Below are 15,767 nucleotides of genomic sequence, written 5' to 3' on the forward strand. Positions count from 1 at the left end.
GTCCTGGGGCTCGCTCTCTCTTTCTCTCTCATTCTCTCTCTCTCTCCCAGCCTCCCTCTTTCTCTCTCAGACTCTCTCTCATTCTCTCTCTCCCAGCCTCTCTCTTTCTCTCTCTCTCAGCCTCTCTCTTAGCAATGTTCCCTCTACAGATTATTCCTCAGATACTGAACCACCAGCTCCCACTGATTAATATAGTGTATAACCATCAACATCAGGATATTCACTCCAATCAGGCCTTATTGGCGATGATAGGGCTATGATACGATTTTAAGAAGAAAAAACACCTGGTCTTGCTGAGGCGTAACTCTGAATCTGCGTACACAGATACAGTCTCTGATGCAAACAGTTCCTGCTTCAATCCAGTATCTCGCTCACTGGTGGGCCTGTGTTAATTTTTGACACACGCACGCACGCACCGCACGCACGCACGCACCGCACGCACGCACGGCACGGCACGGCACGCACGCACGCACGCACGCACGCACACACGCACACACACACACACATCATTCCCAGCCAGGCAGTTATAGTGAAGAGATGGTGCTGACTGCCCTCCTACTCAGTAATAACTCTGTGACCATGATGACTCTCTACAGAAAGTGTCTGTTAGGTCAGTGTCCTTGGGTTTCTAAGAAAGGTGCTTTAAATCCCATGTATTATTATTATTATTATTATTATGTAACACCGCCTTCAGTCTACTCACCAGAGTGGCGGTCAAAAACACTGCCTATACAGACACAATGCAGAGGAACTCCATACAATAAAACACATTCATTGAACAAGTAGACTATTGAGCCTCACTCTTTTTTTGCACGCACACCCGCAGACACACACACATAGACACACCATATTCCATTAGCACAGGTAACGCAGCTATTTGACTTCCAAAGAGTCTCTCCTAGAGACTACAATCTGAAGTCATCTCAGCAGGATCCCATTAAGAATAGACCAGCCTCCTCTACACGCTTAGAAAAAAAGGTTCTATCTAGAACCTAAAGGAGTTCTTCAGCTGTTCCCATATGGGAACCCTTTGAATAACCCTTTTTTCTTCCAGGTAGAACCTTTTTGGGTTCCATGTAGAACTCTTTTCACAGAGGGATCTACATGGGTCTCTCTGGGTTTTGAATGGATCTACATTATCACCATAGGAGTTCAGTTAGGAATATAATGGAGGAAAGTGGAGTGTGTGTGTACACTCACCACTCGGGGTCGACAGGTGTGATGTCGATGCGGGGCGGGGTGCAGAAGGGGAGGAAGGTGGGTCGGACGACCCAGTCATTGTCAGGGGTCCGCGACCTCTCTGCCTGTCTCCACGACAATGGGGGCAGCTGCAGGTTGCCAGAGAAACGCCTGCGTCCCCTCCGTAGGTCGACACCAAGCGTACAGGAGTACTCACTAAGACCACAGTCTGGAGGCCCTTTACTGTCCTAGAGAGAGAGAAAAAAATACTTTTGATGAATACAAGATGAATATGAGATTATATGTTGATTGATATGTCCTGCACACTCACATCTTTCAGATTGACTACTTTGGCCACTAAGGGGAACCAAAGGCCTTGTTTTCAACGGCAGCTGATTTCAGAAGATAGAACAGAGAGAAGCAGCCTGATGTTGAAGAACGTCACTCTCTTGTTTTTGAGTTGATGAGAGATCCAACCACAGAAGCAAGCACCCACCTTTTCCTCACTTGACTTGCTTCAAAACAAGATGTTCTCCAACTGGCATGTACCACTGAGCATGTCTAAGAGGGGGTTTCCCCTGAGTCCCTCTTGGTCTTCCCAAATGAATGGCCTTGCAGTTTTTCTCAATTGGTTTAGTACAAGGTAACATGGTCTCAATAGAATTAACACAACTGTCAAAACTTTTATTTTGCAAGACTATTAGAATATTCAGATTTTGTCTCAAACAAACAAAACAAGACACATGTTTGCAAAAAATACTCAAAAACCTTCATAAAAGTTCAACCCTTAGGTGAGTAATCCTGTAGGTCACATACAAACATCAAGTTCACTAAAAACTGCGAAGATGTATAGATCAAGACATCAGTCATTTGAATAGATCGAATACATTGGCATTATAGAAATTAAAGGATCGATGACAATGTCACTGGTCACTAAAAGTTTGTTAGGCATTGGTTTTACTAGGTCTTCTTCGGTGACATACAGTACCAGTCAAAAGTGTGGACACACCTACTCATTCAAGGTTTTCTTTATTTTTACTATTTTCTACATTGTAGAATGATAGTGAAGACATCAAAACTATGAAATATCACATATAGAATCATGTTGTAACCAAAAAAGTGTTAAACAAATCCAAATATATTTTATACTTGAGATTTTTCAAAGTAGCCACAATTTGATGACAGCTTTGCAAACTCTTGGCATTCTCTCAACCAGCTCCATGAGTTAGTCACCTGGAATGCATTTCAATTAACATGTGTGTCTTGTTTAAAGTTAATTTGTGGAATTTCTTTCCTTAATGCATTTGAGACAATCAGTTGTGTTGTGACATGGTAGAGGTGGTATAGTGAAGATATCCTTATTTGGTAAAAGACAAAGTCCATATTATGGCAAGAACACCTCAAATAAGCAAAGAGAAACGACAGTCCATCATGACTTTAAGACATGAAGGTCAGTCAATCCGGAACATTTCAAGAACTTTTAACGTTTCTTCAAGTGCAGTCGCAAAAACCATCAAGCACAATGATGAAACTGGCTCTCATGAGGCCCGTCACAGGAAAGGAAGACACAGAGTTACCTCTGTTGCAGAGGATAAGTACATTAGAGTTACCAGCCTCAGAAATTGCAGCCCAAATAAATGCTTCACAGAATTCAAGTATCAGACACATCTCACCATCAACTGTTCAGAGGAGACTGTGTGAATCAGGTCTTCATGGTCGAATTGCTGCAAAGAAACCACTACTAAAGGACACCAGTAAGAAGAAAAGACTTGCTTGGGCCAAGAAACACGAGCAATGGACATTAGATAGGTGGAAATCTGTCCTTTGGTCTGATGAGTCCAAATTTGAGATTGGTTCCAACAGCCGTGTCTTTGTGAGATGCAGAGTAGGAGAACGGATGATCTCTGCATGTGTGGTTCCCACTGTGAAGCAAAAAGGAGGAGGTGTGATGGTGTGGGGGTGCTTTGCTGGTGACACTGTCAGTGATTTCAATTGAATTCAAGGCACACTTACAGGCTGACTGCAATGCGAGCGTTGCAAAGTACATTTAGAAATCTATATTATTCAATTATTACGCCAACGAGCATCTGCATTGCCAAGGACTAAAATAGAAGTCAGTTATATTTGTGACGCAGACTGCGCTGCAAGTCCTGCCTCTCCCATCTCCTCATTGGTTTATAGAAGAAGGTACCCACATGCCAGCTCCTCATTGGTTATACCCACGTGGGTAACTGAAAGACGAATGAGGTCGGTGGCGGTAAATGCACCTAATTTATGAATGTTGCCAATCGCAATGTAAAGTCAAGAGAAGAAAAAGCCAATTGGGACAAATCCAGCTGCATGAAGCCCCAGTGCCCCTGGAAGTTTCCCCCGTGTGGCGGAGGAAGATGCATCCCCCTCACCTCGAAGTGTGATGGAGACGCTGACTGTGAGGACAGGTCTGATGAGGCCAACACCTGGAAGTGTGATGGAGATGCTGACTGTGAAGACAGGTCTGATGCCAACACCTGGAAGTGTGATGGAGACGCTGACTGTGAGGACAGGTCTGATGAGGCCAACACCTGGAAGTGTGATGGAGACGCTGACTGTGAGGACAGGTCTGACGCCAACACCTGGAAGTGTGATGGAGACGCTGACTGTGAGGACAGGTCTGATGAGGCCAACACCTGGAAGTGTGATGGAGACGCTGACTGTGAAAACAGGTCTGATGAGGCCAACACCTGGAAGTGTGATGGAGACGCTGACTGTGAGGACAGGTCTGATGAGGCCAACACCTGGAAGTGTGATGGAGACGTTGACTGTGAGGACAGGTCTGATGAGGCCAACACCTGGAAGTGTGATGGAGATGCTGACTGTGAGGACAGGTCTGATGAGGCCAACACCTGGAAGTGTGATGGAGACGCTGACTGTGAGGACAGGTCTGATGAGGCTAACACCTGGAAGTGTGATGGAGACGCTGACTGTGAGGACAGGTCTGATGAGGCCAACACCTGGAAGTGTGATGGAGACGCTGACTGTGAGGACAGGTCTGATGAGGCCAACACCTGGAAGTGTGATGGAGACGCTGACTGTGAGGACAGGTCTGATGAGGCCAACACCTGGAAGTGTGATGGAGACGCTGACTGTGAGGACAGGTCTGATGAGGCCAACACCTGGAAGTGTGATGTAGATGCTGACTGTGAGGACAGGTCTGATGAGGCCAACACCTGGAAGTGTGATGGAGACGCTGACTGTGAGGACAGGTCTGATGAGGCCAACACCTGGAAGTGTGATGGAGACGCTGACTGTGAGGACAGGTCTGATGAGGCCAACACCTGGAAGTGTGATGGAGACGCTGACTGTGAGGACAGGTCTGACGCCAACACCTGGAAGTGTGATGGAGACGCTGACTGTGAGGACAGGTCTGATGAGGCCAACACCTGGAAGTGTGATGTAGATGCTGACTGTGAGGACAGGTCTGATGAGGCCAACACCTGGAAGTGTGATGGAGACGCTGACTGTGAGGACAGGTCTGATGAGGCCAACACCTGGAAGTGTGATGGAGACGCTGACTGTGAAAACAGGTCTGATGAGGCCAACACCTGGAAGTGTGATGGAGACGCTGACTGTGAGGACAGGTCTGATGAGGCCAACACCTGGAAGTGTGATGGAGACGTTGACTGTGAGGACAGGTCTGATGAGGCCAACACCTGGAAGTGTGATGGAGATGCTGACTGTGAGGACAGGTCTGATGAGGCCAACACCTGGAAGTGTGATGGAGACGCTGACTGTGAGGACAGGTCTGATGAGGCTAACACCTGGAAGTGTGATGGAGACGCTGACTGTGAGGACAGGTCTGATGAGGCCAACACCTGGAAGTGTGATGGAGACGCTGACTGTGAGGACAGGTCTGATGAGGCCAACACCTGGAAGTGTGATGGAGACGCTGACTGTGAGGACAGGTCTGATGAGGCCAACACCTGGAAGTGTGATGGAGACGCTGACTGTGAGGACAGGTCTGATGAGGCCAACACCTGGAAGTGTGATGGAGACGCTGACTGTGAGGACAGGTCTGATGAGGCCAACACCTGGAAGTGTGATGGAGATGCTGACTGTGAGGACAGGTCTGATGAGGCCAACACCTGGAAGTGTGATGGAGATGCTGACTGTGAGGACAGGTCTGATGAGGCCAACTGTGAATAGTTACCTTTCTGGGGTTACGTCACCTACTACAATATGGAAAGGAGGCTTTTATGTAGTGTCTTGTGTTTGGGGGCAATTTATTTGATGTAAAATCACTATCCTTAAGCAATAAGGCCCTGAGGGGGTATATAACGTATGTTGCTGTTGCAAACCAAAATGTTATGCTAGAAACAAGGGGAAATTATGTGTTAATAAGATACTTATTGTCTTTCTCTTGTCATTTGCTGTGGTATATCAAGAATGGCTTAGTGATACTTGAAATAGAAATTCTGATATATACACACAGCTGGAATGCTGTTTCAGCCAATCAGCATCCAGGATCCAAACTAGCCGGTTTACAATCATATATACCTGTGTCAATGTAAAGAGTGCGCTGAGTTTCGGGAAGCAAGTTCAGGGAGTGACTGTCTTAATAAATAAAAGAAGCATTGAACACGTAACACAAACAACGCACCGACATGAAAACAGAGTCAATAACACCCGAGGAAAGAAGCAAGAGGAGTGACAGATATAGGGAAGATAATCAAGGAGATAATGGAGTCCAGGTGAGTGTCATGAGGCGCAGGTGCGCGAGACGATGGTGACAGTTGTGTGGGATAATCAGCAGCCTGATGACCTAGAGGCTGGAGAGGTTAGTATACGTGATAGTTAATGCATGTGTGCTGTGTTATACACATAAGCAATCATGCCCAAGAAATGTGAAATATGTATACTGTATAGCGAGGCATACTGTCTGTATTATTCTGTTCCCCTGTAATTAGGGATTGAGACCTGGGTGTTTGTTTCTCCTCAGATACACCAGCCAACTCAGTCAGACTTGTGAATGGGACCAGCTCCTGCTCTGGGATAGTGGAGGAGAATGAGCGGCAGTATGTAGTCATGGCTGGGGCATGAAAGATGCAAAGATGTTGTGTAGAGAGCTGGGCTGTGGGAATGCTGTAGATACACATTACAATGCTCAATTTGGGGAGAGATGCAAGGAAAAGGGTTTTATTTTGTAACATTAAGCAGTTTAGTTATTCAGAAATTGAGTCTACTCTCGAGGAGTGTTGAGTCAGCTCTGCCGAGTTTGGTTCTTTTGGTTACAATACCATTGACATTGTGGTCTGTTCAGATTCCGTGAGGCTCGTGGATGGAGCTGGACTCTGCTCTGGGAGACTGGAGGTGAAATCCAATCAGTCCTGGGCCTCAGTGTGTAAAGTTGACTTTGACTGGAAGGATGCAGAGGTAGTCTGTCGGGATCTTGGCTGTGGGGCTCCTGCAGCGCTACAGCGGGGGCTCTATGGAGAAGGTTAGATTCCAACCTGGGCTAAAGAGTTCCAATGTATAGGCAATGAGTCGCAATGTTCACAACTAGGTTGTGGCTCCGCTTTTTCAAATGTAGATTAGCCTGAAGATACATATGATGTACAGTGGGGCAAAAAAAGTATTTAGTCAGCCACCAGCCACCAATTGTGCAAGTTCTGAGAGAGGCCTGTAATTTTCATCATAGGTACACATCAACTATGACTATGACTATAATCCAGAAAATCACATTGTAGGATTTTTAATGAATTTATTTGCAAATTATGGTGGAAAATAAGTATTTGGTCAATAACAAAAGTTTCTTAATACTTTGTTATATACCCTTTGTTGGCAATGACAGAGGTCAAACGTTTTCTGTAAGTCTTCACAAGGTTTTCACACACTGTTGCTGGTATGTTGGCCCATTCCTCCATGCAGATCTCCTCTAGAGCAGTGATGTTTTGGGGCTGTTGCTGGGCAACACAGACTTTCAACTCCCTCCAAAGATTTTCTATGGGGTTGAGATCTGGAGACTGGCTAGGCCAATCCAGGACCTTGAAATGCTTCTTACGAAGCCACTCCTTTGTTGCCCGGGCGGTGGGTTTGGGATCATTGTCTTGCTGAAAGACCCAGCCACGTTTCATCTTCAATGCCCTTGCTGATGGAAGGAGGTTTTCACTCAAAATCTCACGATACATGGCCCCATTCATTCTTTCCTTTACACGGATCAGTCATCCTGGTCCATTTGCAGAAAAACAGCCCCAAAGCATGATGTTTCCACCCCCATGCTTCACAGTAGGTATGGTGTTCTTTGGATGCAACTCAGCATTCTTTGTCCTCCAAACACGACGAGTTGAGTTTTTACCCAAAAGTTATGTTTTGGTTTGATCTGACCATATGACATTCTCCCAATCTTCTTCTGGATCATCCAAATGCTCTCTAGCAAACTTCAGACGGGCCTGGACATGTACTGGCTTAAGCAAGGGGACACGTCTGGCACTGCAGGATTTGAGTCCCTGGCGGCGTAGTGTGTTACTGATGGTAGGCTGTGTTACTTTGGTCCCAGCTCTCTGCAGGTCATTCACTAGGTCCCCCCCGTGTTGTTCTGGGATTTTTGCTCACCGTTCTTATGATAATTTTGACCCCACGGGGTGAGATCTTGCATGGAGCCCCAGATCGAGGGAGATTATCAGTGGTCTAGTATGTCTTCCATTTCCTAATAATTGCTCCCACAGTTGATTTTTTCAAACCAAGCTGCTTAGCTATTGCAGATTCAGTCTTCCCAGCCTGTTGCAGGTCTACAATTTTGTTTCTGGTGTCCTTTGACAGCACTTTGGTCTTGGCCACAGTGGAGTTTGGAGTGTGACTGTTTGAGGTTGTGGACAGGTGTCTTTTATACTGATAACAAGTTCAAACAGGTGCCATTAATACAGGTAACGAGTGGGGGACAGAGGAGCCTCTTAAAGAAGAAGTTGCAGGTCTGTGACCAAATACTTATTTTCCACCATAATTTGCAAATAAATTCATTAAAAATCCTACAATGTGATTTTCTGGATTTTTTTTTCTCATTTTGTCTGTCATAGTTTAAGTGTACCTATGATGAAAATTACAGGCCTCTCACATCTTTTTAACCTTTCTGATCTCCCCATCCCGGATCCGGGATCGTGAATACAGACTCAAGCTCATTACCATAACGCAACGTTAACTATTCATGAAAATCGCAAATGAAATTAAATAAATATGCTAGCTCTCAAGCTTAGCCTTTTGTTAACAACACTGTCATCTCAGATTTTCAAAATATGCTTCTCAACCATTGCAAAACAAGCATTTGTGTAACAGTATTGATGGCTAACGTAGCATTAGCATTCAGCTGGCAACATTTACACAAAAAAACAGAAAAGCATTCAAATAAAATAATTTACCTTTGAAGAACTTCAGATGTTTTCAATGAGGAGACTCTCAGATAGCAAATGTTCAGTTTTTCCTGAAAGATTATTTGTTTAGGACAAATCGCTCCGTTTTCTGCGTCACGTTTAGCTATGAAAAAACCCCTGTATCCAGGATTGTGTAAATCTATCAGCAAGCTCATTAGCATAACACAACGTTAACTATTCATGAAAATCGCAAATGAAATGAAATAAATATGCCATCTCTCAAGCTTAGCCTTTTGTAAACAACACTGTCATCTCAGATTTTCAAAATATGCTTCTCAACCATAGGAAAACAATAATTTGTGTAAAAGTAGCTAGCTAGCGTTAGCATTTAGCGTTAGCATTTAGCGTTAGCATTAGCGTTAGCATCCAGCACGCAACATTAACAAAAACATAAAAGCCTTCAAATAAAATCATTTACCTTTGAAGAACTTCTGATGTTTTCAATGAGGATACTCTCAGTTAGATAGCAGATGCTCAGTTTTTCCAAAAAGATTCTTTGTGTATTAGAAATAGCTCCGTTTTATACATCACATTTGGCTACCAAAAAAAATCCGAAAATTCAGTCCTCAAAACGCGAACTTTTTTCCAAATTAACTCCATAATATCGACTGAAAACACGGCAAACGTTGTTTAGAATCAATCATCAAGGTGTTTTTCACATATCTCTTCATTGATACATCGTTCTTGGACACATGGTTTCTCCCCTATATCAAATGGAAAAGTACTAGCAGCTGGCAATTGCGCACCGAATTCCACGCAGGACACCAGGCGGACACTTGGAAAATGTAGTCTCTTATGGTCAATCTTCCAATGATATGCCTACAAATACGTCACAATGCTGCTAAGACCTTGGGCGAACGACAGAAAGTGTAGGCTCATTCCTTGCGCAATCACAGCCATTTAAGGAGACAATGGAAAACAGAGCTTCAGAAATTCTGCTAATTCCTGGTTGATGCATCATCTTGGTTTCGCGTGTAGAATGAGTTCTGGGGCACTTACAGACCAAATCTTTGCAGATTCTGAATATGCATAGTCGAGCATCTTTTCGTGACAAAATATCGCGCTTAAAACGGGAACGTTTTTTATCCAAAAATGAAATAGCGCCCCTAGAGATCTAACAGGTTAAGTGGGAGAACTTGCACAATTGGTGGCTGACTAAATACTTTTTTGCCCCACTGTATCTTGATCCGTTGGCTCAGAGTCTGCACTCAGGGAATGTTTTACACGGTCTTTGCAATATAATAATAGCAGATCTCCTGCTCCAGCCTAATATCTCTCTCAATGTCTCAATGGGAGGGGTCTCCAGGAGACACCAGGGGCCAGATGTGTTCAAGGGTCACAGCTTCACCATCACCTGCTCCACTCAGCAACAGTACCTAGGAGGACTCATTCCTCCTCTCGTTCACTGGCTCCAACAGAACACAGACCAAGACCCAGTCAGCTGTCAATCACTCTGTTGTCTTCCTCTACCCCGCTGCAGATGAGTCCCACCAAGGGAACTACAGCTGTGTTAATGCGATTTATGTTTTCTCTCATAACTTCTCCACTGAGAGCTCCTGAGAGCTTCACTGAGAGCTCCTGTCCCTTACTGTCACAGGTAACTGAGAACCAACCAGGCTTTTAACTTTGACAGATTTTGAGAAATATTCCACAGAGGAATCTGATGATAATCCATCCCCTTATAAAATGTGTTTCTATTTCAGCCCCTCCTCTGAAAGCCTTCATCATCAGACACGTTGTAGTGCTGCTGACGTTCTTGACGACTATCATGGCCAGCTATCTGTATTTCAAGACCACCAAGAGGCAGAGGACAAATAAGGGAGAGAGTGTGGAGCTGGTGTCTCTGCAGGAGAGACCTGAAGCCGGGCCGAGAGGAGAGGAGAGGAGAGGAGAGGAGAGGAGAGGAGAGGAGAGGAGAGGAGAGGAGAGGAGAGGAGAGGAGAATAGGAGGAAGTAGGAGGAAGTAGGGGAGGGGAGGGGGAGGGGGGCTATATATATGAGCTAATCAACAGATGACAGGTGTCTATAGCTTTCATGTGAAATGAAAGCAATAATACAATCTGCAGTGTACTTGAGCTAGTTTGCTAAATAAAACTCAGTTTGGAAGGTGTTAACAACAACTGTTTTTTGAGAGCATGGAACTGTGCTCCCCACAACAAGCCAAACCAATAGAGAAACTGTATCTAGCCAGTTCAGCTTGTAATAAATAATTTCCTTTTGCAAATTTATTGAGAAGACACAGTCAGTCAATCACTCCTAACCTCTTTCTCTGTTCAGTCATCTTATCTGCCATATCTTTCCAGACACGCTGGTGTTGATCCTTCTGCTTAACTGACTGACTTAACGTGTCTTGAATTGAGTGCTGTGTGGTGAGTGATTGGAGGGCATAAATAAAGCTGTTAACGCTGAGAAATTAGGTTAAATTTATTGTCACTGACTGAGAGCTGGAATAAATCAGTGTGCGTGTGTGGTGTGTGTGTGTGTGGTGTGTGTGTGTGTGTGTGTGGTGTGTGGTGTGTGGTGTGTGTGTGTGTGTGTGTGTGTGTGTGTGTGTGTGTGTGTGTGGTGTGTGTGTGTGTGTGTGTGTGTGTGTGTGTGTGTGTGTGTTTGCCTGTCACTGAAATGTTATATTAGACAACACTCAATCTGCATGTATAAATATTATAGACAGTAGGATAGCTTCTACGGCCTTGCGTGCCTGTTAGCACAACTACATTCATGTCATATCATTGACACTACATTCCTCTAGGTAAACATCATGGGCAAGTCTTTTAAAACATGTTCAGAGATAGAGAGAGAGAGATATTTCTGAGAAGTGAGTGGGTACTGCAGTCCCAGCCCTAGATCTAGGAAACTGTGCAGAGCAGTATCTCTGGCCTTGCTACAGTAAAAGCTTGCATGTCAATGCCATTCTTTTTCTGTCTTGTTGAAACTGAAACGGCATTCTAAAGCATAAAATGTACCATAGGAACTAACCCTCTGAGAGAGCACAGGAATAGAGCATTATAGGCTCTCCACAATACCACGGCTCCGAGAGGCTCTGGAGGCTCTGCATGTGCAGTAGGGGGGGGAGGAGGGAGGGGGAGGATGAGGGGGTAGGAGGGAGGGGGAGGATGAGGGGGTAGGGGTAGGAGGGGGGAGGATGAGGGGGTAGGGGTAGGAGGGAGGGGGAGGATGAGGGGGTAGGGGTAGGAGGGAGGGGGAGGATGAAGGGGTAGGGGTAGGAGGGAGGGGGAGGATGAGGGGGTAGGGGTAGGAGGGAGGGGGAGGATGAGGGGGTAGAAGGGAGGGGGAGGATGAAGGGGTAGGGGTAGGTGGAAGGGAGGGTTTTGTATGTAATGATCAAAAAACACCTAACTATACCACAGCAGTGTCCTTCAGAAGGATTAGAGATACGGGGAGAGGGAGGGAGAGAGAAATTGAGATTTAAGCAATAAGGCACGAGGGGGTGTGGTATAAGGCCAGTATAACACGGCTAAGGGCTGTTCGCAACATGACACAACAGGGAGTGCCTGAACACAGCCCTTAGCCGTGGTATATTGGCCATATATCACAAACCCCCGAGGTGCCTTATTGCTATTATAAACTGGTTACCAACCTAATTAGAGCAGTCAAAATAAATGTTTTGTCATACGCGCGGTACATGGTCTGCTATACCGCGGCTGTCAGCCAATCAACATTCAGGGCTCGAACCACCCAGTTTATAAATATGGATAAACCACTTCTCCATTGTTTTTGGCTCTATAAAAAAAAAAAACAGCAAAAACGTGTACATGATCAAATACAAATCTTAGAATCAACTACTAAAGACTACCAGAACCCACTGAATTCTCCAATTACAATGAATGAACTACAATACAAAATACAAACCCTCCAACCCAAAAAGGCTTGTGGTGTTGATGGTATCCTCAATGAAATTATAAAATAAACAGACCACAAATTCCAATTGGCTGTACTTAACCTCTTTAACATCATCCTCAGCTCTGTCATCTTCCCCAATATTTGGAACCAAGGACTGATCACCCCAATACACAAAATTTCACTTCAATAACTACCGTGGGATATGCATCAACAGCAACATTGGGAAAATCCTCTGCATTATCATTAACAGCAGACTTGTACATTTCGTCACACGAAAACAATGTACTGAGCAAATGTCAAATTAGCTTTTTACCAAATTACAGTACGACAGACCACGTATTCATCCTGCACACACTAACTGACAAACAAACAAAACAAAACAAAAGCAAAGTCTTCTCATGCTTTGTTGATATAGAAAAAAACTACTTTTGACTCAGTTTGCCACGAGGGTCTGCTATACAAATTGAAGGAAAGCGGTGTTGGGAGAAACACATATGATGTTATCAAATCCATGTAAACAATCAATAAGTGTGTGGTAAAAATTGGCAAAAAACACAAATATTTCTGTCTATAGGGTTGTGAGGTGAGACAGGGATGCAGCTTGAGCCCCACACTTCAACATATATATCAACGAATTGGTGATGGCACTAGAACATTCTGCAGCACCCGGCCTCACCCTACTAGAATCTGAAGTCAAATGTCTACTGTTTGCTGATGATCTGGTGCTTCTGTCCCCAACCAATACGGTTCTACAGCAGCACCTAGATCTTCTGCACAGATTATGTCAGACCTGGGCCCTGACAGTGAATCTCAGTAAGATTAAAACAAGGTTGTCCCAAAAAAGGTTCAGCTGCCAGGACCACAAATAGAAACTCCATCTAGACACCGTTGCCCTAGAGCACACAAAAAACTATACATACCTCGACCTAAACATCAGCACCACAGGTAACTTCCACAAAGCTGTGAATGAGCTGAGAGACAAGGCAAGAAGGGCCTTCTTCCCCATCAAAAGGAACAGAAAATTCAACATACCAATTAGGATCTGGCAAAAAATACTTTAATCAGGAAACTGAGCTGCACTTCCTAACCTCAAAGAGATGGAGTGGAATGCTAGAGCGTTGGAGTAGCAGGATAGAGAGATGGAGTGGAAGGCTAGAGAGATGGAGTGGAAGGCCAGAGAGATGGAGTGGAAGGCTAGAGGGATGGAGTGGAGGCTAGAGTGTTGGAGTGGAAGGCTAGAGAGATGGAGTGGAAGGCTAGAGAGATGGAGTGGAAAGCTAGAGAGATGGAGTGGAAGGCCAGAGAGATGGAGTGGAGGCTAGTGAGATGGAGTGGAAGGCTAGAGAGATGGAGTGGAAGGCTAGCGAGATGGAGTGGAAGGCTAGCGAGATGGAGTGGAATGCTAGAGAGATGGAGTGGAAGGCTAGAGAGATGGAGTGGAAGGCTAGAGAGTGGAAGGCTAGAGAGATGGAGTGGAAGGCTAGAGAGATGGAGTGGAAGGCTAGAGAGATGGAGTGGAGGCTAGATAGATGGAGTGGAAGGCTAGAGCGTTGGAGTAGCAGGATAGAGAGATTGAGTGGAAGGCTAGAGTGTTGGAGTGGAAGGCTAGAGAGATGGAGTGGAAGGCTAGAGAGATGGAGTGGAAAGCTAGAGAGATGGAGTGGAATGTTAGAGAGATGGAGTGGAAGGCCAAAGAGATGGAGTGGAATGCTAGAGAGATGGAGTGGAGGCTAGAGAGATGGTGTGGAATGCTAGAGAGATGGAGTGGAAGGCCAAAGAGATGGAGTGGAATGCTAGAGAGATGGAGTGGAAGGCTAGAGGGATGAAGTGGAAGGCTAGTGAGATGGAGTGGAGGCTAGATAGATGGAGTGGAAGGCCAGAGAGATGGAGTAGAATGCTAGAGCGTTGGAGTAGCAGGATAGAGAGATGGAGTGGAAGGCTAGTGAGATCGAGTGGAGGCTAGATAGATGGAGTAGCGGGATAGAGAGATGGAGTAGAATGCTAGAGCGTTGGAGTAGCAGGATAGAGAGATGGAGTGGAAGGCTAGTGAGATGGAGTGGAGGCTAGATAGATGGAGTAGCGGGATAGAGAGATGGAGTAGAATGCTAGAGCGTTGGAGTAGAAGGATAGAGAGATGGAGTGCCAAAGGCAAAGGAAAATAAAAATGAGAGATGGACAGATGAGAAGGAGACAGATGCTATTATAGAGTGACAACATATGTGCATGCCTGTGATGTAGAAAAAGAGGGAGAAAGTGAGAACAGAACAGAACAAAACACAATCTCCTATCAACCTAGTCATATCTGAATCAATGTGAAGCTTGTGGAGCAGATTGGAGGGAGGGAAGCTACACTACAGTACTGTACGTGGGCAACTGTGCTAGTGAGATGGAGTGGAAGGATAGAGAGATGGAGTGGAATGTTAGAGAGATGGAGTGGAAGGCCAAAGAGATGGAGTGGAATGCTAGAGCGTTGGAGTAGCAGGATAGAGAGATGGAGTGGAAGGCCAGAGAGATGGAGTGGAAGGCTAGAGAGATGGAGTGGAAGGCCAGAGAGATGGAGTGGAAGGCTAGAGGGATGGAGTGGAGGCTAGAGAGATGGAGTGGAAGGCTAGAGAGATGGAGTGGAAGGCTAGAGAGATGGAGTGGAAAGCTAGAGAGATGGAGTGGAAGGCCAGAGAGATGGAGTGGAGGCTAGTGAGATGGAGTGGAAGGCTAGAGAGATGGAGTGGAAGGCTAGCGAGATGGAGTGGAAGGCTAGCGAGATGGAGTGGAATGCTAGAGAGATGGAGTGGAAGGCTAGAGAGATGGAGTGGAGGCTAGATAGATGGAGTGGAAGGCTAGAGCGTTGGAGTAGCAGGATAGAGAGATTGAGTGGAAGGCTAGAGTGTTGGAGTGGAAGGCTAGAGAGATGGAGTGGAAGGCTAGAGAGATGGAGTGGAAAGCTAGAGAGATGGAGTGGAATGTTAGAGAGATGGAGTGGAAGGCCAAAGAGATGGAGTGGAATGCTAGAGAGATGGAGTGGAGGCTAGAGAGATGGTGTGGAATGCTAGAGAGATGGAGTGGAAGGCCAAAGAGATGGAGTGGAATGCTAGAGAGATGGAGTGGAAGGCTAGAGGGATGAAGTGGAAGGCTAGTGAGATGGAGTGGAGGCTAGATAGATGGAGTGGAAGGCCAGAGAGATGGAGTAGAATGCTAGAGCGTTGGAGTAGCAGGATAGAGAGATGGAGTGGAAGGCTAGTGAGATCGAGTGGAGGCTAGATAGATGGAGTAGCGGGATAGAGAGATGGAGTAGAATGCTAGAGCGTTGGAGTAGCAGGATAGAGAGAT

The 15,767-nt window shown here is 45.5% G+C and overlaps 1 protein-coding gene across 4 annotated transcripts in view; it reads right to left on the minus strand.

The window, feature by feature from the left end:
• pde4ba (phosphodiesterase 4B, cAMP-specific a) overlaps nt 1-15,767 on the minus strand; it is a 341,912-nt gene that overhangs the window by 229,171 nt on the left and 96,974 nt on the right. For all 4 annotated transcript variants that reach the window (XR_016496356.1, XR_016496357.1, XM_090236202.1 and 1 more), the window contains exon 3: nt 1,201-1,427. Coding sequence is in view for 2 of the 4 variants with exons in the window: in XM_090236202.1 (XP_090092328.1) it covers nt 1,201-1,427 (227 nt within the window). In the remaining 2 variants the exon portion in view is untranslated. The remainder of the gene's footprint in view (nt 1-1,200; nt 1,428-15,767) is intronic.

Source organism: Oncorhynchus mykiss, chromosome 5 (genome assembly GCF_057628025.1).
Source record: "Oncorhynchus mykiss isolate SJ-2025 chromosome 5, ASM5762802v1, whole genome shotgun sequence".
NCBI lineage: Eukaryota > Metazoa > Chordata > Actinopteri > Salmoniformes > Salmonidae > Oncorhynchus > Oncorhynchus mykiss.